This window comes from Micropterus salmoides, unplaced genomic scaffold (assembly GCF_014851395.1).
Source record: "Micropterus salmoides isolate LMB-PRFRI ecotype aquatic unplaced genomic scaffold, ASM1485139v1 Ms_hic_scaffold_6, whole genome shotgun sequence".
In the NCBI taxonomy this organism is placed as follows: domain Eukaryota; kingdom Metazoa; phylum Chordata; class Actinopteri; order Centrarchiformes; family Centrarchidae; genus Micropterus; species Micropterus salmoides.
The window spans coordinates 16,853,673-16,879,016 of NW_024044348.1; the positions used below are offsets into that span (position 1 = coordinate 16,853,673).

At 40.0% G+C, this 25,344-nt stretch overlaps 1 protein-coding gene across 3 annotated transcripts; it reads left to right on the forward strand.

Moving 5' to 3' along the window:
- The first annotated feature begins 6 nt into the window (after window positions 1-6).
- LOC119890334 (beta-2 adrenergic receptor-like) lies at window positions 7-24,324 on the forward strand. Of its 3 annotated transcripts, XM_038701560.1 has the most exons (4): window positions 7-4,280; window positions 19,077-19,166; window positions 19,279-19,646; window positions 20,054-24,324. In XM_038701560.1, the coding sequence occupies exons 3-4, from the start codon at window positions 19,364-19,366 to the stop codon at window positions 20,977-20,979; spliced, it is 1,209 nt and encodes a 402-aa protein (XP_038557488.1). In that variant the 5' UTR covers window positions 7-4,280; window positions 19,077-19,166; window positions 19,279-19,363; the 3' UTR covers window positions 20,980-24,324. The 3 variants fall into 3 exon arrangements, with proteins under 3 accessions (XP_038557488.1, XP_038557487.1, XP_038557490.1); XM_038701559.1 differs by having other exon boundaries at window positions 19,077-19,646; XM_038701562.1 differs by lacking the exon at window positions 19,077-19,166.
- Window positions 24,325-25,344: the final 1,020 nt, after the last annotated feature.

The following is a 25,344-nucleotide window of genomic DNA, read 5'->3' on the forward strand; positions in this document are numbered from 1 at the left end:
ACTTAATTCTGTGCTGAATTTGAATTGCACTTTTCTCTGCAACAGTTGCAGTTACAATTGTTTTGCAATTCCATACATCAAGAACGACTGTTTAGAAAGAAGTGATTTGAGAAAACACTTCAGCATCATCAAACTGCTTCCATTAAAAGAAATCTCAACCTTTGCATATGTGAGAATTAAAATGTCAGGTGGGTTCCTGTTTGATTGTTCAGGCATGAAGCTGCTGTTGTTGTTTAGTAAAGTGAAGTGGGTGTGACATCCACTAGCAGTATGTAATTTAGACTGGTGCTCATTGACAGGATGGAGAGAACACAAGTGCAGAAACACAAACACACATGCATTAAGTTTCAGGAATCAAATCAACTGTAACCTTATAAATTTGGCAATGCTTTAAATTACAGCTCGTAAGTTACTGTGTAATTATTTAGTGCATGCAGGGTATCAATAAAATATGCATTAAGTAGTTATATGCAAGTTCAAGGGAAAAATGCAGGTTATGAAGGTTATGAAATAATGCGTTGATAATCTCTGACTACCTATTTAGTAAATACAGGGTAAAATAGTAATATTACTCGATAACAAGGCAGGAACACAGTAGTAACAGTCTTGATAATGAAATGAAATATTATAAATAAATAAATACATTTATATTATAGTTTATTTTAAAATTATGATGTATTTACAAAAAATGACTTTGGGAAATTACAATGTAAAACTTTTTTATTGTGTACTGTACTACATAAATATAGTGTTAGTGGTAATGTAAAGATTTTTGTTGTTACTGGGGAACAACAATAATGTTGTGCGGGAAGAAAGGAAATTCTGGGATGTTAAATACTGTTCAATTGCCCCTTTTAACTGTAATTATAATGTAGCTACAGGGTATATTCATGTTTTTATAATGTTTTTTGCATTTTTTTTAAGTATGCCACATGCTGTTTAACTCATTTTATGATACAGTTGTGGTGAAAGGTATATATCAAGTCTGCTGGTACCCTGTTTGTACATAATTATTCAATATCGACTTTGTAATTAAAAAAGCACTTACAGAGTAAATTCATTGTAAATTTGTTATCCTCTTGTTTCTTGTATGTCTCCACATGTACCTAAGTACAAAAATACTCCCACAACTGTAAGCGAGGCACTAATAGAGGGAAATATAAAACAACAATAACAAGAAGGTAACACTGGTTATGTGTTGCTCGTGCACTTCTCTGACAAATACAAGACAAACAAACACAGACAGGATGACAGGCCAAGATGTGAAGCCGTCTTTCTGTTCATGTGCTGTGGCAGTCGGCCTCAGGCGGGTCTGAGCCAGTCTGTCCATTATTACTGCACATGACCCTTCTGTGCATCGGGCGACCTGGCCTCAGAGCACTGACCAAGCCCCCACAGTCTTCCTACATATGCCTGACCTGTCACTCAGGGACACAGCCCTGTCAAAGAAAATTCACTGCTCGCATGAGCAACAACGTAAACTTAAATGCAGCTATTCCAGCACAATGATCCTCAGAGAACGACTAAATGTAGGCATCAGTAAAAGCCCCCTGTTTGGTTTCTGAACAGGTTTATTGGGGCAAATGAGATCAAATATGGTTAATGAACACTTGTTTGATGGTAGTATGCAGCTATAATGCTAGCATGGCTAAAGACTTCATGGTCTATCGGTGGGTCCACCAGCCAGACTAAAATACCCAACAACTATGTGATGGTTTGTCATGAAATGTTATACCGATATCCATGGTCCCAAGTGGATGAATCCTAATGACTTTGGGGATCCCATAACTTTTCTTGTAGCACCACTATTAGACTGACATTTGGAATTCAGAGTGAAATATCTTGAAAAATATTGCATGGATTGCCATATAGATATTGAGGGTCCCTAGAGGATACATTCTAATTATTTTGATAATCCCCTGACTTTTCCTCTGGCACCACCATCAGGTCAAAGTTTTCACTTATTCGGTAAAATAGCTCAACAAGATTGGCTCAAAATATTAAACAAACATTCATGGTGACCAGATGATGCACTCTAATGATGGTGATCCACTGATATTTCCTAGGATGGAAGGCTTTGAATTCTGGCACATTCATGGTGACCAGATGAATTGTAAAACCCTTTCTCCTCTACCTGTTTTATCTAGCACAATAATCAAGTCAAAATGTCTTTTCATCCAATCAGTCTAATAGCAAATGTTGGCATGCTAAAAAACTAATATGGTGAAAATGGTAAACATTATACCTGCTAAGCATCAACAAGCTCACATTATCATTGTGAGCATGTTAGTGTCCTGACGTTAGCATTTAGCTCAAGTACAACCTCACAGAGCGACAGCTTTAGACTCTTTACCGTGTTCTGTTTTATTTAGCGGTGGTTTCAAACTCACTCCCCTTAACATACTTAATAAATGGATAAGAGGTTGATTGCATTTTCCTACACAGTCACGAACTCCCCACCAGTGAGACAGTATTTGACTTAAATACCCTGTTTTCATAATAAAATAATGAAGATTATGTTGTCAGCCAATGAGAATCTAGTAATGTGACTGCTGTCACACACATTTCTTCTCTTTAAACACCAACCTCCACCCAAGCTGTTACTCTGTATTCATGTGAAACGAAGAGGTGTCTCAATTTAAATCTTTGCTCTGTAAAGTAACTGTGTCTCCCACCCCATTTTCTTGTATATAAACATTTGTCATCTCCAAACTTATTTGAGGGCAACCAATAATGTGCAAAAAATATTCAAACAAAGAAAATAGTGCATTTCTTGGGACTGTTTTCAGCTGTGGATTAATCCACATTTGGTGCACTCTGACAGAACTGAGACGGTGTGTGGGGAACTGACTTGAAACAAACTACAGTGCTCATGGTCATAATGAAGTAACATGTCACCCAGTGCAATGTTGTACCTCATTAATGTGTTTTTAATAGTTTGGGGACACAAGTCCCAGTGCAAGTAGAATCAGTAATACATTGTTGGTTTCAGTCTTTTTTATGTTGAAAATAACAAAAATAGAGAGAGAGACAAAAAAACATCCATTGGTTTCTGTTCCCCTGTTGGCTTCTGATAATACTAAGCATAAAAATCGTAAGTGGTATCCAAATCGATAAATAATCTTTAATTTGGTTCACTCCAACCCGAGGGTACCTCTGAAATGAAGACACGAGTTGGTATCAATTAAGGTTCTTTAAAACCCTTAGTGCCCAAATTCTGCAATTCATCAAAATCCATAATCATCCAAAATACTCTTTCTCAGAATCATACCTCAGTCAAATCTCAACACACAGTCAAAATACACATATGTTTTGATTGAGTGTGACTTGCAATTTCTATCGTAAATAAAACTGCTCCAATCGTAGATAAAAGATGCTCCTCAGAGCTCCAGTACTTGACTGAGAATCATTCAGTATCAAAGTAATCCAATGAGAGTTGTCTGTACATCCATGGGTACAGTGCAAACAGGAACTGCTAATAGCTAATTTGGCATGCTTTAAATGGTGCCATTTTGCCAACATGTAAACAAATGTTTAAAAAAATGGGGCTCAAGCTATAGCCCACTGCTAACTAACTGAGCTAACTCCATATTTCATGTTTACTCTCAAAGCATTATGGTCACTATAGTTCCAAAACTTAGCATGATTGTCCCTCAAATCAAAGTAAGACAAAGCATAGTAATAAGCGGGAAAATCCATTAATATTAATATTTCATGTAGCACTATCAATATTTTTGAGATTAGAGAAGATGGTGGGTTTTGGGGCTGCAGTTGTCTCAATTTCATCTGAGGGTAAATCCCTGCCTGCTCTTTATAATCCAGAACTGACCTGTAACTGTACCTTGAGGTTGCAAGTTGTGGCGAAAATAGGAACACAGCTTACAAAAGCCAAACACACACACATGCGCGCGTGCAAACACACACACACACACACACACACACACACACACACACACACACACAATGTTAAACCATCATTCAGCCTTATTTTGTTGTTCAAGAAATACCAACATATGGATGTACTACATGTGTAGTAATTTAATTTAATTTTCTGAGAGAGGTATCTCTCTCATTTCTGCTCATTGTGAAGATGTTGCGATTGTATGTCTATAACAATAGAACTGTGTGTGTGTGTGTGTGTGTGTGTGTGTGTGTGTGTGTGTGTGTGTGTGTGTGTGCGTGCGTGCATGTGCGCGTGCTGTCTTTGCTGTCAGCTGCCTGTCTCACTACGCCTGAGGTCTTGCCACAGGGAAGACTTCCGCTTGTCATCTTCACTCAAGGTAAAGGCAAAAAGCCCTTTAATGAGGTTCATCCTCCATCCTCCCAAAAACACAATTTCTTTTGTTTTACCACCTGTGCCATCATTGCTTTGTTATGGCATGAAATAATTGTCTAAAGCTGTTAGAATAACAATTTGCAAGCAAGTAGTGTTAATTGTGTATAATTTAGACATTTGTTTCCCCATTTACACTGCACATCATAGTTGTCTTACAGTTTTTTCAGTTGCTAACCTGCACTGGTCAAAACTGAAGTCACATTGTCAAAACGCTTTACACAGTCACCGAAACAGAAGTGTATGTGGACCAAACTGAAAATCATTTTTTATTGCTTTCACACAAAATGCATTCAATGGCCACTTTCTCCAAAATCTATGAACTCTCTTCTCTTTACTACTTCACCACCTGCAAAACAATATATATCTGCAGCACATTTTACAAATGCTAAGACACTGTGTCCAAAACTGTTTAAAACACATTCAAAACAGAATGATTGCAAATATCTTGCATTTTTGCAGTAACTGGACAGATAAATACAGAGTAGGAAATGTGCTTATATTTTACAGTTTTTCTCAGTCATCAATTACAGGTTGTGGTCATTGTGTTTCAGGTACCAGTTTTACTGTGAACTTTTTTTTTCACAAGTAAATTACTGAATGCAGTGATATAGAAAAAAATAAAGGATATTGAAGCAAATTTCTGCATTTCTGGTTCATTCTTCTTAAATATACTATAGTACAGTCAATAAAGTGAAAATTTGATGTCTTACAGTTTTTCTCAGTCTCTTTGGTACATTTCTAGAATCATCCTTAACATTTGCAAAACTATTTTTATTGGTAAACCATGGCTAAAGTTTGGATGACAATGATTGAAAATGAACAATGCTGCACTTTTTCTGTATGGCATGTATCAATTTCAACAGTACAGAGTTATACATTGCAAGGGATTGGACAGGATTCACAGTTACGCTTTGACTATATGTACTGTAATATGTTGACAGAGCATGTTATTGTGATACAGAAAAGAAGAAGATGAGACTATTTTACAGCACTGCATAGAATGACAGCTTCAGTTTTGACCGATGCATCTTAGCAATTGGAAAAAAACTGTAATTGTATCTATGCAGCTGGATGATTCATGGATAATATAATCCACATAAAAAGCTGAAGCAGAGCCAAAGAATAAACTATTGACGTCAAAATATCTCGCCTTTCGCTCCCACCCACCTTCAAGCACTTGCTTTTAAATCTTGGCCTTGATCGCTTTGAGAGATGAAAATTTGGCATTGTTGCTGCAGCTGAGTGTTACGTCAAAGGTGTGAAGTGAATACCATGGCGCAGCGAGAAGCACAGAAGCAGATGGATTTTCCCACAATCTGACTTTCACCAACCAGAACAACAGAGAACAATTCTGCAAAACCCACAACTGCATTTAATTGAAGCATAAATGTTTAATGAATCTGTATGGTTAATGTATGGTTAAAGATTGAAAACAAAAGCTACCATAAAGATCTTTGACATTGTTTTAAAAAGCCAGTATTAATTGGTTTGAGACAGAGCAACCAACAAAAAAGCCAAATACTTTCTTAACCACAATGCTCTTTTTGTGGTCTATTTACATTGTTTTATCAGCTTAATAATAATTTTTAAAACAATGATAAAAAAAATGTGCTTATGAACTTGATTTTGAACTGACAACAGGTTTCAGAAGTCCACTATGTATTTCTGCTTAGGGTCTCAGAGACCCCAGCTGTAAAACATGGTTAAACAGTGGATTTTCATATGTTCTACACATCTGTGATTGGTGTTACAGTTATTTATATATTTTTTATATTATATATTTATATTTATGCAGCATTACCCCTCCCAGATCCTAAATTGGTGTATTAAAATTAAGAGATGAGTTAGATGTCTCTAGGGTCTGATTAGGCCCAAATATATGCCACCTTCATCAAATGTGCAAACCCACTATGTGGCAAAGGGAAGGATAATCACATCAAAAATACATATTGGGTTTATTGTAAGGTCAGAAGAAAAGGGAAAAAAATTGATATTGCAATCACTGTGAGATTATTTTTACACATACAGCATACATACGTTAGCAACACAATACAAGGTTATAGGGAGCCTCAGCTGTGCCTTTAGTTAAGCATGCTTGAGCAGGATGTTTACTACATTGTCTGTACATGGAGGTCATTGCCTATTGAATACAGACTACAGAAAAACATACTCCATTGCTGTCCTCCCTGAATGCTAGTATGATGACCAAGTACATACCAAGCCAACAGGCTACAAAAATAGTATCAATCAGGCAATCAGGCAGTCATCTGACACAGCCTGCCTGCTTAAGCTACATTCTCACCTGAGGCATAAATGCAACCAACTGGGACCCATACTGTGTGGTCATTTCAAGGCCATTGACTGATAAAAGTGGGCAAGCTGGATGCAGAAACACTGGGACCAGAGGGGTCCTCTGGGAAGTTGAGCAATACGGTACCATGTGTAACAGAAACAGTTACACTGGGGTAATGGACACAGACATGGGTTTCCTATAAATTACGCTTAAATAATTTGCAACAGCAAATACATTTTGTAGGACGCGCAATGCAGTCCGATGACATTTTCTAGATAATGTTCACTGACAACGTTTTTCATTAGTTTTCCACCAAAATATTCAATCTTGCTATACAATCGCCGATCGTATTGATGATAGGATTTTATTACTTTTTAAACTCTATTCAGTTGACACTGTTCTCGAAACTCTAATCACAAATCCACAGCTTCTCACCCAATTCCCCAAACAACCTATTTTTAGGTCAAAATTAAGCTTTCCACTCAAACCATTTAATTTTGCTGAAAAACCAAACTTTGCCCTCAGACATAACACGCAAGCACTTAAAACACATACACTGCAACACAGTTTACACACTGGTAAAATAAATTCAAAACAATACTACAAAAACTGGTTACTAGTAATGGTGTTTGTGGTTCTCCCCCTCAAAAACCTTTTCACATGATGAACACAACAAAAGACAACAAATGTACATTTGCACATCTTTGGTCTGGGGTAGGCCAGAAAATCTCGTTTACATCACAGGCTATATTAGCCCTAGCCAGGCAGCAGGGGGAAAATCTTCTTGCATGCCTGATCCACCCCTGGCATGCATCAACTGAAACGTATAGGCAGACTTCTTCCATGGCCTGGAGGAGGTGAACACAGATGTAAGGTTCTCGTTCATACACTTTCCACCGCCATGCTGAAAAAATCTCCTCTATCGGGTTTAGAAAGGGAGAGTATGTAGGCAGAAAGATGTTGGAAAACCTTGGGTGACTGGGACTAGAGCAACGCGATGGAAGCTTACGTTATCCCAAACAACAACGGAGTGACGCTGCTCTGGTTGTGCTGGCTCCCTCTGGTCAATCTGGAACACACGCTCTCTTAGACCATCAAGGAAACCAAGGAGAAGCATAGTGTTATAGAGTCCAAGAATGGCACCGTGGTGAAGTATCTCTCGTTGGCTGATGGCCATGCACATTGTGATGTTCCGTCCTCGCTGGCCAGGGACACTCACAATAGCCCGATGGCCAATTATGTTCCTCCCACTTCTCTTTCTTTTTGTCAAGTTAAATTCAGCCTCATCAACAAAAATAATATCATGGAGAAAAGGTTGGCCTTCAATCGCAAAGATTCTCTGCAAAACACATGAAACACAGTAGAGTTAATGACTACCCTGAAAAACAGTTCAAGAGGGCACAAAAGGAAGACCACCATATATGTACTTTGTGCTACAGTATAAACTGCTGTACTGCTATACTGTGGCGGTAATATCTCATACAATATAAAAACTCATACTTCAACATAGGGCTGACACCCAATAGTCGAAGGTTCGATGCTTCGATGGGCAGAGCCTGATTCGACTGTCAATCTCACAGTCAAAGCTCCGCAGTGAAACAAGGATCATGCCATTTTGGCGATATGAGGGTGCTCAACGTCTGATTTTACATAGAACTACCAGTTTTCTCCCAATTAGTTAATATACAGCCTATTATAATATACATTTCAATGTTTAATGCTGTAAATATACATGTAAAAAGAATAAAACTTCCAATAAATGTTTTTAAAGTGTGTGAATAAATCCAAAATTGTAACCCTAACCCTGGGTCGTCAGTGTGCATGTGTAGGCATAGCGTGTGTGTGGTGGTGGAAGAGGAACACTTGCCGAAGAGACTGAGACCCGGCTTCACGGTGTTGTGAAGAATAATTTATTGCTTTTAAATACCCGGCTGCTTGAAATAGACCCGCGAGGAACTGCGACGTGCACGTAGTTGTCGGCAGCTGTAATGCACGTTAAACTCCGGTGAATGACAGGCGAGAGAGAGAAAGTGTCTTCAAAAAGCCTCAGTTTAGCTGGAAATTTACAGTGTAAGTTGAATGAATAGAGACTGCCGCTCTGCAGCTTCTCAAGATTAAAGCGGAGCTACTGTGTGTAAACCAGTTGGACGTCTCTGTGTCCTACAAAAACAGAAGAACTGATTACTGTAACACATTATTTTTACAAAATGGAAGCATACAGACACTCTGTTCATATGTGAGGCAATTTGATGCATTTGTTTTTTACAGTATTATTACCTATAGTGCACCAGCTACAGTACATGTATGTGTTGTAACAACAAAGAATAAAGCACTCAAACTGCTGTAGAGAGTAGTTTGAAACACCTGTTTTCCTCCCTGAAGGTTCTTACGATCGAGGCAACGGTGAAGCGACTCAAGTTTGGCTGTACTCATTGCCCAGCCTCCCTCATAGTCATACCATGGACACTGACATGGTCAACCAGAGTGGCACGAATTTCATCTCAGACCGCTTGTCTCCTTGCCTTTGCCCTTCCCCTACCCTGTCCTCCTTCTCTTCCTCGTCCTCTTTCTCCTCCTCCTCTCTGGTGTCCTACATCTCTTCCTTCAGATTTCTCTGGATCCATAGTTCCAAAACTAAATGAACTGACTCGGCCCTTTTATCTATCTATTGAAGCTTCTGATTGGTGTGTTATCAATTATGTCCCTTTGTGTTTCCAACTGGGTAGTTGTGTGCTAATTGAGCTCAACCTGTGCTGACTTGAGTGAATAATATTGAATGGTAGTGCTTTCTCAATGATCACATGGTGTAGGCAATCAGAAATGAAGGGGTTTGTGTGTAGTTTAGGGAAATAGTTGTAGTGTTTAAGCAATTGAGAAAAACTGTAAAAAACAAACAAACTGTAAAGTGATCGAGCCCAGTGGTCATCATCTTCAAGAAGAATGGTTCTCTCCGCATCTGCATTGATTTCAGGAATCTCAATTGCATCTCAGAGTTTGACGCCTACCCCATGCCAAGAATAGATGACTTGCTGGAGAAAATTGGAGCTGCAAAGTACATTAGCACCCTTAATCTTTGTAAGGGTTACTAGCAGGTGCCCCTGGAGGAGTTGTGCTGGCCATAACACCAGCTGGACTTTTTACTGTGATGCCATTTCAATTGCACGGATCACCATCCACCTTCCAGAGGTTGATGGACGAGTCCATCAGGGTTGTGACTAATGTAGCGCAGCTTACCTCGATGACGTGGTGATCTTCAGCAACACATGGGAGGAGCATGTCCAACACCTGTCACAGGTACTGGAAAGGATCAAGAAAGCGGGGTTGACGCTTAACCCTTCCAAATGCAGGGGACGTGGTATCTGGGTTACCAACTGGGAGGTTACCAACTCGAGAGGTGCGTCCGCAAGTGGATATGGTGGAAGCTATCCAGAACTGCCCTCGACCAGTTTGGCAGGCTGGTACAGGTGATTTGTGCACTATTGCAGCCCAAGTAAGGACCAGAGGAACCCAGTAACATGGTCAGACGACCTTTCAACCGCCTTGAGCACATTGAAAGCCTACCTGTGCTCTTCCCATGTCCTCAAGAGTCAAGACGTCACCAGAAGATTTCTGGTACAAATGGATGCATTCGCAGTCGGCCTTAGAGCAGTTTTAGCCCAAGGAGACCCTGAAGAGGAACATCCCATTCTGTACCTGAGCCAAAAACTGCAGCCACGTGAGACTTGGTAATCTACTGTGGAAAAAGAGGGCTTGGCCATTAAGTGGGCAGGAGTTTGATCTGGAAACTCTCACTTGGAGATCCATTCATGAACCTCACTATGATTTTCTCTACCGTTTTAGAAGCGCGATCAAGGCTGCACATAAACATACATCATATACACTTATTATGTGTTGAGGTGCATTGCAGGTTCACTCTGTTGTTTGTCTGAATGACAAAAAGCCATCCCTTTGACTAGATGAGGCCAGCAATGTTAGAGTCTGAAAATGGCTTTAGTAATTATTTTTGATCACTTTGTAATAATAATAATAATAATCTTTATTTGTAGAGCACTTTTCAAAAACATGTTACAAAGTACAAAGTGTAAAGACAATAATACCCAAAAGACAATAATACAAAACCAATACAAGATAAAAGCATGAAAACATTGAAAAGACTAAAATACACGTTTAAGATAAATATAAAATTAGTAAAATAGAATAAAATAAAAGGGATAAAATAAAGTCAAATAAGATCGGGAAAGGCTCTCCTATAAAAGTATGTTTAAGAAGGGACTTAAAGAGTTCACTGACTCAGCTGACCTGATTTCCTCAGGCAGGCTGTCCCAGAGCCTCGGGGCCCTGACAGCAACGCTCTGTCCCCTTTAGTTTTCAGTCGAGACTCTGGAACAGACAACAGACCTCTGCCCGAGGATCTCAAGGTACGTGCTGGTGTGTATGGGACTAAAAGTTCAGAAATATAACAAGGCGACAGGCCATGAAGAGCTTTAAAAGTGATCAATAGAATGTCCTTGGTGTCCTTAAAAGTTAACATAGTTCGAATTTTTGCTGTTGATAAAGTTAATAAAGATAAGTTGATAAAAACATGATTGAACAAGCTTTGTGGTGTGCTGCTCGAAATTTAAATTACTATCAAACCAAACACCAAGGTTCTTTGCCACAGGCTTAATGTGATTTACTAGGGAATCAGCAGATGGGACCCAATGACCAGGATTTCTGTTTTTTCTGAGTTCAGCTGGAGGAAATTATTTGACATCCATTTTTTAACTTTACAAAGGCAGTTGTTAAGTGAACTCAGCATTCCAGGGTCCAACTTTAAGAGTGAGAACTTCAAAGGAGTTAAATTCATCACAGCGTACTTGATGACATTTAAAATTTTTCCTATACACGCTCACTAGCCCACCACCACGACCACTGACCCTTGGTTGACTAAAACAATCATATTGAACCAGACACAGCTCAGCTAGCTGGCTACAGTCATTCATCTGCAACCAGGATTCAGTTAAAAACATAAAATCTAGATTTGCAGACAAGATAAAATCATTTAAGATAAAAGTCTTACTTGAAAGTGATCTCACATTGAAGAAAGCCATTTTAAATGAGTTTGTTCTAAGTGCTGGAGTTGGTGCAGTTGTCCTAATCCTTAAGAGATTGCTATTATTTCTGTGTGGGATGTGCACATTTCGGTTTACTGGTCTATGCATGATGATGACAGGAATAGAAGTCTTTGGAACAGCGCTGGGAGCAGACGGCTTTACATGCCAGCAGGTGGAGACAGTTGTTTGTGGCAGTGAGGCAGAGATCTGTCCAGTGACTGGTGGTGTGTCCAGGTGTGCTGCATGAATGATTAGTTATTCACGTAAGTCATGTGTGGACCGCACCACAAGCTGTATGTGAGCAGCTAACATTTCTGAGCCCCGTTTGTTTGGGTGAAGTCCGCCTGTCTTAAAAAGAGACATTCTTTGCCAGAAAATATTAAAATGATCCACATAACACACACGATGAGCCCTGCAGGCGGACTGGAGCCAGTCGTGGAGGCCAAGGAGTCTACTGAAGTGGCCAGCACCGCGACCAACTGTGGGAATGGGACCAGAGATAAAAACGGACTTTCCACACTGCTTTAAAAAGTTAAAAAGACGGTTAAAATCTGATTTTGTCAGCTCAGACTGCTGAAGAGCTGTGTCATTTGTTCCCACATGGACTATCACCATTGTGATGGAGGACGGGAGCAATGGCATTAGGTCCTGGAGTTTTTTTTAAATGTCAGCCGTGGTGGCACCGGGGAAGCAGTGAGTGGTAGCGTTAAAGAAACGGATGTTTCTGGTTATGGAGTCAGCAATTATTAGTGTGGCCGGTGCAGGGTAGAGACGGCCTCCGGAGCGTCTGATCACAGCCTCCTTCAGGATCCTACTTCGGGAAGTGGAGGTTTTTGACCAGGATGACGGCCACCAATCAGGCCCAGCAGCAGACCGGCGGCCCAGCGCGGGAGATGTAGCCAGTGAAGGAGATGCAACAGTGTCGGCAGGCACTGTCCGCCGAAAGAGATCCGTATCAGGGAGACTCGAAGCCGCAGGTGCATCCGCTGGATGTACCGGAGTGTCGTCAGACAGGGCTGCATAGCGGTTGGAGAGGCCGATGTGCGGAGGAGAGGCAGCCCCATCCGAGCCTCTCTTGCAGCCACGGACCACCACTTCAGCCCAGGTTGACTGATGCTTCAGAGTTGAGCAGGAGGAAAGCCTGGGAAGGGTAGTGGGGTCCCATAACATGGTGTCCTGGAAGAGAAACAATCTGTTTGGCTTGTACTGAAGCCACATCCATAAAGCCAGTCAGCAGGGAATCTTTCTCTTTGAGTTCCTCTGAAAATTGTCGGATGTCTTCCATAAGGTCAGTAATCTTTTTGTTCGCTTTCTTAAGGAGTGTGCAGTCCTCAGGGGGCAGAGTTATCTCGGCTAGCATAGCCGCCGGAGCTTTGTTGTGGTCAGTAGCGTTGATAGCGTTTTTACGGTCATCTAGTTTAATCCATCCAAAATCCATGTCGGATGACTAAAATCCTTGACCCACATAAAACTTAAGTTGAAAAACTTAAGTTAAAAAAACGATATAAAAAATGTAACGAAAAAGTGTGGATTAAAACTGGATAAGAGTCCAGTTTAAGACGGCGCTTCCGACAGGTAGCTACAGACGCCAACGCATGCACAGAGTGCATATTACGTGCAGATTACTTTGTACCCATATGTTTACACTTTGAAAAATATTCAACTTGAATGAATTAATTTCAACTTTATTTAATTATATTTTATTACCCTTTAATTTTCATTGCTGCAAACAAATATGTTCAAAAAATATGAAAGTTTTGTCAAGTTATAGTAGTATCCTATTATATTTATATGTGTTCTATTAGATAGAGATCATGCATTTGGCTGTGTGTGTGTATATCTGCTGATCTCCAAGGGCATAGAAAAACGCAGAAAGGGAATTGATAATGAGAAGATCTTTCTTTTCTCCCACTACCAGAGAACAGACTCATGAACGACTCTCCAAACGCTCAAATATTTCTGGACCCGATCAGCCTAATATTTTTTGTGCAAATTTATGACTGTATTTCGTGGTTGTGTTACGCAAGTTAACTTGAGTCCTGACACCCCCTGTACCGGGGGCAGCATGCAATTTTCGCGCAAAATCCAAATGAGAAATTCATGTCTGAAACTAGTATTGCATCACCCTATCCATGCTACACAACTCTGTGTAGCATTTTTATCCACACCAAACACACATCAAACACACATCAAACACGAAGCATCAAAATGAGCTTATATCACAACATAAATTGCTCTGTGAGCACTGTACGTGGATGTAGTTATAAGCATCCAGTTATCTCTAATCACAACGTATCCTTATGTTCAACCACTCAAACCAAAGCTAATCCCTGAGATCAGATGTATAGCTCACATCACTCAAATCATCAAAATTATAGACTAATTAGCTGGATCAAAGTAACAACAAAGAAACTAATATACCTATACCATTACAACCGCTGACTTACTTTTACCATATTCAGTTGCATTATAATATATTCGATGATGGTTTTGATGGTTTATTGCATTAGAAATATAGCTTTTTTGCCAGGCGAGGATGAAAATATCATATTTTTCTTTATTGCGTATCCATTTAGTTTGTAATGGTAAAATAAATGTTAATTTACAATGGATTTATATTCCATAGCTTCTGACCTTTCAAATGAGACCATTATGCATCTAGGCCAAATGTTTGGCCTAGATGCATCTTCCTGATTCATTTTAGGTATGTTATTTTAGACGTTTTTTCCTGGACAAAGGTGGCAGTTACCAACAGGGTTTCACATGGGACACAAACAGCTGTCTCCTGGGTAAAAGTCCTTTGTTGGTTTGACCCATCCATCAACCCTGACCTTGTCCCTATGTGACTTTGTTGCACTTTATATTATGTCACCTGAAATTTTTTCTCGCATGTGAAATGACATGCTGTATGTACACAATATAAGTCAGTTGGGACTAAAAGGTGTGAAATGACACAAAAAAAGCACTGCAATAACATGCAAAATGACTTAAGACATGTGTGTCACTCATACACCATTTGGTGATACCAGGCTTGGCAGAGATCTGCACTCTACTGAGCCACTCTTCGAGTTAGTACAGAATTTGACTAGTACAAAATTCAATTAAATAGGGCCTTTGACCCTCTAAGTAAAGTTGTTTTGCCCATTCTTGCCTTTTCTCTGTGGTAGCTAGTCTAAGTAACATTACATAAACCATACAAAGCCTGGCTCCAAAAGGGCACAAAGAGAACACAAACAGCGTCAGATGATGACGCAACAGAGCTTTGAAAGTAAACCCTACCCTACCATGTGCTGATCGTTTGTGTGACACACTAAAAGTAGAGAGAGGAGAAAGTGTCCAGGGATTTCGCCAGAAATACAAGCACAGGTGTCATTTACACTGGGGACGCTGAGGACATGTCCCCATCACTTTCTGAAATGGCTGATCACTTTTTGAAAGCATTTGTTAAAAATGTTCTGAAAAATGGTTTGCACCAAAGGATTTTAACTAACAAATGAAAATACTGAATAATCCTGGCGCACAATAAGAGCAAATGAAATACAATAATTACAATACAATAATTCATTACATTCTGTTATATTTTTTATTTATGTTTTGTCACCTGCCAGCGTTTTGTTTCCCTTCAGAATCAGCTTTATTGCTGAATTTGAATTTGACTCTGGATTGGACAATGCACATGATTTGCTTACTTATACAATAATACAATAACACAATAATACAGTAATAAAATCAAGAATCAAGAACAGACTGGATGATGGCTGTGTAGAAGTGGATCAGCAGCTCTTTAGGCAGGTTGAGCTTCCTGAGCTGGCGCAGGAAGTACATCCTCTGCTGGGCCTTCTTGATGATGGAGTCCGTGTTGGGCTCCTACTTTAGGTCCTGGGGTATGGTGGATCCCAGAAACCTGAAGGATTCCACAGCAGACACAGGGCTGAGTTGGTGATGGTGGACAGAGTGTGGAGGCTCCTCCTGAAGTCCACGATCATCTCCACAGTTTTGAGCATGTTAAGCTCTAGGTTGTTCTGGCTGCACCAGAGAGCCAGCTGATCTTTATATAAATACAGAAATACAAGGGGAGAGGGATGAAGGGGTGAAGAATGGAGGGATGAAGGGGGTTGTTTAGGCTTTGGTGGCCGGAGCGGCTAGGAACCTGGGGGCTGAGACTCACAGTGAGGGCTCGTCTTGATAAGCGGCTTGCTTATGAAGCCCCCTGTGGTTCCTGTTGAAGAAAAAGATAAGATGATTACTTGGCATAATTATGGATTTTTAGCGTGCATGTCTTGGTGGGAGGAAACCAGAGCACCCGGGGGAAACCCACGCAAACACGGGGAAAACATGCAAACTCCGCACAGAAAGGCCTGGGCTGAGCGAGGTCTAAACCCAGAACCTTCTTGCTGTGAGGCCGCAGTGCTCATTAAAGTCCATTAAAGCCCCCCTCCAGTGTATTTTGACATTTCTCTGATATTTCATATTTTTCTGAGTCATTTCCTTACAATGTTGATTACCCACATAGTTCGCCAAATATTTTTTGACAAATAGCTTAATTTTGTGCTCAAAGTTGCAAAAGTTGCTTAGTTGTTAAAACAGGGTGGTGACGTATGACTATATACTACTATGTCATTCTCCAAGCTTCCGCAGGTGCACTGTCATTCCTCGTTAAAAACTATAACGCCGTCACGCCTTGTTAAGGCATCAAACCGATAAACATTGTTGTGAGCTAGCTAACCAATTTATCATGTCATTTACTTTGAACTTACAGTTGGTATGTCTCTCTGTGTCTGATTGTTGGTTTGTCTTTCTAGCTTAGTTAGCTAAGTTAACTAAGTTGTAGTTAGCCAGGTGTAGTTAGCTAGCATAGTTATTGCAGAAAGTTGGCTAACAGAGGGTCTTCATTTTATTTTTATTTTCCTCCTCATGGTTTAGTGTGCTGTTCATTTTCACTATGGCATTTGTGCATGTGGTGTTGGAGGACAGATGACAGAAAACGTGTCGCAGTCTGCAACATGCATTTTGCTGACGGCTGTTTTACCAATGCATTGCCGGAGGAAATCAGAAGTCTTTACATATAGTTCAACAGAGTAATAGACCCCCCCACCTCCGCGGTAAAGTAAGCGCACCATAAAACGTAGTGGGAGTTATTGTGTGCAGTGCGTGACAGGACCATCGACTGTATGATTACAGCTAATACGCACACATTAGTTTCTATCATGGGTAAGTAATAGCTACTCCTGCCAGACAGTAGAGTGTACTTAACTTTACAGTGTAGTGATGTTAACACAGCATATCGTTGACAGCAACTCTCCAGCCGGTCAGTTTTTGGTTGTCATGGTAATTGATTACGTCTGACTATTAACCACACCCCCATTCTCTGTTTGAGAAAGAACGTTAACCAAAAGCGGCAGTTAAAACTGTCTGGAGGGGGGCTTTAAAAGAGGTGAAAAACTCCATTTGGGCTCTGCACAGACACCTTACTTCACCTATATCACTGATGCTTGGTAGATGGGTACCAGTTTTAATTACCTGCTGCAGAGCTCTGCTGTTCTTGGCTGTGGAAATCCCATGCCAGTTTGTGTTGATTCCACTCAGGATTCTTTATTTTACTCCTCTGTTAAAGATAATAAGTCCTTAAGTACTACAGCCATTTCTGAGCTTTCAGCGTGTAGATGTGAGATGACCACGTCAGGTTCTCTGTGATGTTGATTCCCAGGAACCTAAAACTGTTCACCTGCTCCACCTCACCTCCACTGATTTAGACAGGGGTGTGTGTCTTCTGTATCTCCTTTTTCCTAAAATCAACGAAAATCATCTCCTTGGTTTTGCTGACATTGAGCAGGTTGTTCTCTGTGCACCACTCTGCAAGATCTCTGTTGCTCTTCCTGAGGTTTCTTCCATTTTGTACCCTATTGAAAGGTTGTTGTTCTTTTGTTTTTCCTCATTCAGATCAAGAGTCTAAGGACAGAAGTTGTATGTTGTATAGATTGTAAAGCCACTTGAGGCAAATTATGATTTGTGACATCAGGCTGTACAAATAAAACTGACTTGTACAAATAAGACTGATATTCAAATTCAAAGTAATCAAACAGTTGTGAGGTCAGACAAATTTTTCTGTCTTTTTGTATGCAAATCCTCTGATGCTGCATTAAACCCTGAACAATGTGCTGGTCACAGAACGCACACCCACAAGTGTTTTTCTGTGCATCTCAAGAACGTCTCATTATTCAGAGGCTAATTCACTGCTGATGACAGCTGTGATGTTTCGTTGACTGTGTTTCTGCGCCCAGAGCCAGAGTGAGAACATGGGATTTGGTCTGGTTTTGCTCTGGTCTGAATATGTCCATTCCTGTTACCCTTTGTTTTCTTGGATGTGTGTACCTTCCTAGTCTCCAGTCCAGTGAACAGCATAAATGATTGAAGGACCCTTGTATTTAGTTGTCAGCTGAGAAAGACATTTGGTACTGAATTTAAAGTTACTACATGGGTACTGACAGCATCGGGGTGCTTCCAACAGTGTTAGGGCATAAGAACAGCATGTAACCAGGACACACATGTAAAAAAAATCACTGTCCATACTCTGTTTGGAATTCTTTGTAGACAAGACCACCATGTATATGCCTGTTTTTGCAGCAAAGACTGTATAATCTAAAGGAATTCAGAATTTTATCTAAAACATTTGTAGGGTAAACTGCAACATTAACACACCACATCCCCACACATTTAAACATGGCACATACCCTAATGTTTTCAAGAGTTTACAGGTTTAGCTCTCCAAAAGATCAGTAAATTATTGGATTATGTGATTGGCTAAATATATAACACGGCATTACTGTAAAACAATAAATACAAGCTATTTTTGGAGATATGTTTAATGTACAGCCATGAAATTCACATTTATCAACATAATGAATAGCAGCTAGGTGTATGAGTTGTTTTTTGTTATGCAGATAGTACAGGATGATATATCGGTCAAAAGCAAAGACCTTTACAAAGTAGTAACTCCAAATAAATGACTAGCTTGACAGGAGATGGGTTTCAAGCTAAAAGCCATCCAGCAAGACTAGATGGTGCTTTGGGTTTTGGCAATTAATATGAATCACTATGATTACCCTAGATGCAGACATTTGCAGCCGAAACACACTGCAGAGGGCAAGTCAAAGTGTTAAGTGTTAATGATTTCCATTAAAAAAGGGGCTAACATGTTCTGCCCTGAAACACCAGACGGTCAAAATGTCTGCCCTTAGGGATGAATCTTGAGAAATTACAAATTGAATGTGATTTTCTGCAATAGAAAAGTATTTATAGTATCTATAACTATTTCTTGATTGGTGATATATTAAAGTTTGGTCTCTTTCAACAGCTGGATCTCCATTAGTAGAGAAGATTTGCACAAATCAGCCCATGTAAAACAAAACCAATTGGGTTCCATTTCTTGAAAAAAACAAATCTGGTAATAATGCATTTGCTTTTGTACAGTAAGTGTGCACAAGTGAAATATTTACTTGCAATGTCCTTTGCATTTTAATAATTTTGGAAATGATAATTATTTTTTCTTTCGTTAGGATTATTTCTCAGTCCAAGACATGGTTTCCTGAGTGGCCCTACCAGCTACACATCACAAGGGGTAAAAACAGTCTATCTTAGGCCATGACTGCTCTGCTTCCCAACGTCAGTGTTCCTGGGAGCACAGCAGTTCTGCTGCCAACTACAGACTATTCGTTTAACCTGACTGCAGTTTCTCAGGCAGGACTCGGTTCAGGCCAGTCACTGGCACCCCTCTGTACCCTCTGTTGCTGTGGATTTCTCAATCGCACCTTGGCAGTGGTGTTCATGGTCAGCCTTGCATTTGCCATCGTGGTTGGAAATGTGGTCACCCTTACTGTCTTTGTGCAAACGAGGCAGTCGCGAACACCACAGGGATACCTAAAAGGTAAATGTTCTTTGCCATCTTACCACTAAATGCTTGCTGGTTGCAGAATGTTTTCCATTTCAGAGGGTTATTTAAACTGAACAGCCAATTGTAAATCAGTGTTGCTACGCTTATGCATTCCACAATGATAATCAACAGGGACAGTTCCTTCCAGAAGATATTCAGTACTCTGACAATAAATTAAAGAAAATATATCAACCTACAAATATCTAGTCTTGGTAATTTATTACAGTGCCTCTTCTGATTGACTCCTCTCAATTTTAATCCAAAATACTAACATTACAGTGAAAAATCAAGTTTAAAAACACTGCACTTTTTAATTACGCTATAGCTGGAAATATACTGACAAAGAAAAAGCCTGGATGCTTCTCCTTAGACCTCTTCTTCTTGTTGTCTCTCTCTGACAGTGTCTCTGGCTATGGCAGACATGATGGTTGGTGTCCTCGTAGTCCCTTTCTCTGTCTACACTGAGATCTCTCTGATGGTGACCAGCGTTCCTCCTATTTGGTACCAGGGCAGTTCTACTTCCCTTGCCACCTCCTCTTCTCACAGCGGACAAGTGAGCCCTTGGCAGCCCTGCATGTTGATTGGCCCAGTGTTCGCTGGATGCACCTTTGTTTCCATCAGCACCATCTTCCTCATGACACTGGAGCGAAGTGTGGCCATCTTACGGCCACTCCACAAGGATGCCTTGGTGACACGGAGACGAACTCTGCTTCTCATCCTGCTCTCCTGGGCTGCCAGCTTCCTGCTGGCTCTTGCGCCCCTCATCTTCAGCAGCAACTTCACTTTGGAGTACAATGAGTGCAGTCGTATGTGTAACTACACCCCACTATTGTTTGGAAGCCAGCTGCCACCTGATGCCAACATTTTGTTGTTATTCCCAGCATTTGACTTCACTCTGCTAGGTGGCACATTAGCAGTTAACATTGTGTCTTTCACTAGCATCCGACGGTACACCCGAAAACGCAAACTGCTCTCAGAGGGGAGTCTGAGTGATGGAGGAGGACAAGGAGGAGGTAGTGGAGGAGGAGGAGGAGGAGGAGGGGGAGGGTGCCCTCACAGGCCCTCCTTTTCAGACATCAAAGCTGCCAAGACAATTGGCATACTAACATTCGCCTTCACAGCATCCTTCTCTCCGATCGCAGTGTTTGTGCTCGGTAACGTGGTGGGATACACCTGGTGTAACTTTTCCTTTTTTGCCTTCTGGATCCTGACAGGAAACAGTTGCTGTAATGTCATTATCTACAGTGTCAGGGACCACCGCTTCAGGAAGGGTGTGACCCTGCTCTTTCAGCGAGAACAGTCCCCCCCACATGGTGAGAAGACCTGAGGCATTGAAACAGCACATTCAAACAGCAACAAGCGAATGTTTTGTGGCTGCTTTCCAGTAAGTTTGAATTTAATGGAATAGTTTGGCATTTTGGGAAATATGCGTATTTACTTTCTTGCCAAAAAGATAGATGCCACATCTCTATGGTAAATATGAAGCTGGAACCCTTGGCTGGTTAGCTTAGCTTAGCATGAAACCTGGAAATAAGGGGACTACACTGGCTATGTCCAAAGGTAACAAATCCTGCATCTCATTATTTAAATGAGATCTATTATACTGCATTTCCAGTCCTATATTGTAGTTCTGTGACTCCTCTATGGTAGCTTTGCATGATTCAAAGAAAACATTTTTCTTTCTTATACTGGGACTTCATGCAGGCCCTGTCTGAAACAAGCTGTAGATGCTCCTGTCTCTTTAAGGTCCTCCCTACAAAGCCCACTGTCTTCTGATTGGCCATTGTCTTATGTGTTTACCATGGGCGAGTTCAATTTCAAAACGTTTTGCAACGGTTTGCAACATTTTTGGATTGAACAACATGTTTCATTGCAACGTTGCACAACGTTCTGCAATGGGCTTCGAGGTATGTTTCCTCCCGTTTGGTGGGTGTGTCTCAGGTGTTACCCAATCAGCTGCAACAAATTTGTAAACACAACAGTGTTAAGAAGGCACGGAAATGCAGTGTGCTTGTGTACACAACAGCGTGTTCAGGGAACCAACCGTTAAAAAAACGCTTTGCTACGTTTTGTCAGCAAAGACCTCGCCCCAGGTTGCCGCAGGGATGGGGCTGCATGTGGGTGTCGCCAGCATTCTCTGCCTGGAGCAAATTACCATATATGGAAATGACATCATACCGAGCCATTGGTAGAAATAGCTGTTCAAAACAGAGCATTCAGAACAGGGGGAACAGTGTAACATTGTAGATAATTCATAAAATATGGAAAAGCATAATAGGTCTCCTTTAACGCATTGGATGAGTTGTGGTTTTACGAGAGATTATGTTAATATAGTGTAGTATTTCTTGGATGTAAAAGCACAACCTGTTTTTATTTTTTACACTTAGCTTTCTGTACAACAAACAAACGAGATGCTGGCTACTATACTAATTAGTGAGCTTTAGATGTGCGAGCCTTGGACAGAGCCAGAAGATGTTTCCTCCTGTTTCCAGTCTTATGCTAGGCTAAACTAACTGTTTCTTGGTTCAAGCTTCAAATTTACCGTATATCCATGAGAGTGGTATCAACTCTATGTCCACAACTGTCGAATTATTCCGTTAAATCAAATGTAAAGTCCATGTGAATTTAACAAAAATAGTTCATTCAAACATATTGAACCAGATATTTAAAACAGATTGCAATCTTTGTTATTGAGAATTGTAAACGGAAATCAAATTCAACATTTTTTACCTCCATCCACATTTGTCTAATTATTCCATTGCACAATAAAGCAGTTTTCAGGATTGAACCAAACCCACATACTATGGGTCTTGAGGGAAAGGGCCATTATAGTGCCACAACAAACCACATCCTGTCCTCTGGCCTCTCTGTCTTGCCTTCGACTATTGTCAAGCCTCTTTCCTGACACTTTACTTCAGAGGGTTTTTATGAGCATTTCAACAACTTCAGGAACCAAACCTATTGCATTTCCAGAACTGCACTGACAAATACACTAACCACACAGTTAATGCTGTTTTTTTATATCATTAGTCGGTTAGTCATCTGTTAATTTACAAGTGTGTTATTTGTGTGTTTAGAAATCTTGCTACACCTCATTGGAATAATGTGGATTACAAATGTTGCAGTTAATGGAACAGTTCTTACCATAGATTTGATTCTGCGGTGTTACATATATTTATTTTTCAGCATCTATTTTGAATCTATTGTGATAATAATCTGCCTCAAGTATGAGAAATGCACTTTATCATTTATTATGTGAGTCATTTGCATTGTGCATCGTGTCAGACAATGTTCATTCTGTACAAGTTTTATTTTTAGTGTTTTATAATATTAGTTATTTTTGTCTAAGCAACTGTGAATGAAAGAATCATGTGTGTATTTATTAACTCAGTATAGACTAAATGAATGGGATGCCAAACACAGAGATTTAGTATAAAAAGCATTATGATTATAGCAGACCCGATATACTGTGCCGGCTTATCTTTTCAGGGTATAATGTATTTGTAATAGAATGATCTCATCAGTGTGTCAGCTATAAGTCTTGTGTATTGTTTGGAATTCTGTATTGTACAATTTGACGATATAATAATATACATATAAATGAGATAGAAGCGCCTTTCGCAGCAGGCAGGCTATATATTCATTCATGATAAAATTGTTGCAGTTCATGTAATTCATGTAATTCTGTCAAAATTGACAGGCCTTTGATATAGCAGTGACACACAATAAAGAGGATGTTTTTCATGCTGTCAATTGCTCTAAATTGTTTCCAGATGAGTTTTGTGACTTTACAAGGGTTTTCCCTATAGTTCAATCAACATGATAGTAAATGACAAAAACATGTGCAGTTTACCATGAAGTGCCCCTTAAAGGTGTAGTTCTACATTTTGGAAAATATGCTCTCTTGCCAAAAGTTAGATTGATTGATACCACTTCAATATGAAGCTAAAGACAGGAGAGAATTAGCTTAGCTTAGTAAGGTTAAAAAAAATACCAACCAGCAAATATAAAGTTCACTAATGATTGTTAATTATTAATTAATGATTAAACAAACAACATATGTGTTCTACAGTGAGCTTTAGAGGTGCTGGTAGGTGGATTTCATTACCTTTGGACAGAGCAAGACTAGCTTCCCCGTGTTGCCAGTCGTTGTGCTAAACTAAGCTAACCGTCTCATGGCTGTAGCTTCATACATGGTGGTATCTTCTCATCTAATTTCAGCAAGAATGTGAATAAGTGAATTTCCCAAAATGTCTAACTATTCCTTTAAAGCCAACTGATCGACAATCCAGTGCATGTTCATGGAAGCATTTTTTAATATCAAGGGTGCTGTCATGTACTGCAAGTTGACCCAATAACAAACATCAGGGAATTTAATGCTCAACAATAACCAAAAAGAAATCTCATATGTGAAAATCTCATGTGTGAACTTCACTGAATGAATGAATATCTTGCATGTACAAACTTACAGCCATTTTTTCTAGCAGAAGAAATCTGTCACAATCATGGAAATGTTTGAAATCTGCATCCTAATCATCATTGGTTCTGTGTAAGAAAACAATTCATTATTATTGTGCTGATATTGAATCACTGTACAGAGTTGTATCAGTAGTGCATAATTCATCAATGGTGATTGAATCAGATTTGGTAACAATAAATGTGTTTGGGAACATTTCATTTGTGAGTTTAATGGGGTTCAGTGTGACAGTAATGCTCTCAGCTCACCGCTGTTATAGTCACGGCTTTAGGAGTTACACAAGCTGCTTGAAACCCACTTCAGCATTTCTCCATTTACTCTGGAGTATTATTAGCTTGTTCCCACTGGGATCAAATTTGTCATGTTATGTAATGTGGAGAAAGATGTACGGTGCAACCCAGGACACCTAGATACCAAGCATGAGGCAATCTTTGATAGTGTGCAGGTAAGAAAGCAGTGTAGAGTGCTGTCTCATCTCTACACTGAAACATCTAAAATAGCACAGCAAGAGCGGGTCTTGAAATCTAGTGACCCAAATTGTAATTTCAGGAATGTGTGTGCTTGCAGAGTTGAGGAAAGAGTTTGTATTTTACAGTTACTCTGTTAGGGAGAATCTTGCTATTTGAGAGGACATTAGAGAGTGAGATGTAAGGGGCCAGAGGCTGAAGGCTAATGTCAGCTGGGATGTGATAAAAGAGTACTCCACCTCCAGTCCCACCATGAAATAAATGATTTGACACTTGCCTGCTCATGAGACCGAGACTAGGACTGACAGCGGTGGAAAGAGGCAGAGACAATGTGAGAGAGAATAAATCAAAGATCCTCTTATGGAGTTAAGTTACCACATATCCTTACATTAACAGTCCTAAGAATCATATTCTTTGTGTCTGGAATTAGATCTTTGGAGGCTACTGCCTGACATTATTTTTCACTCTCCAAAGGCTTTTATACACAGCTAGTGTGGTAGTAGACATACTTATGTAATGTGGAAATTTGCTAAAGGGAGGAGGCAACTTTCCAAGACATATCTTGAACCTGTCCCCATGCATGTCTGGTCAATTGTGGTTATTTGTTTATATTTTGTTACTGTCAAACAACTTGACAAGCTATAAAGAATGTTTCAAGTTGCATTAGTCTCACAAAGGCAGCCATTAAAATTACAAAGATGATAAAGCATCGAATGTGTGTGAAGAATGAATGAAGCATCCATGTGTT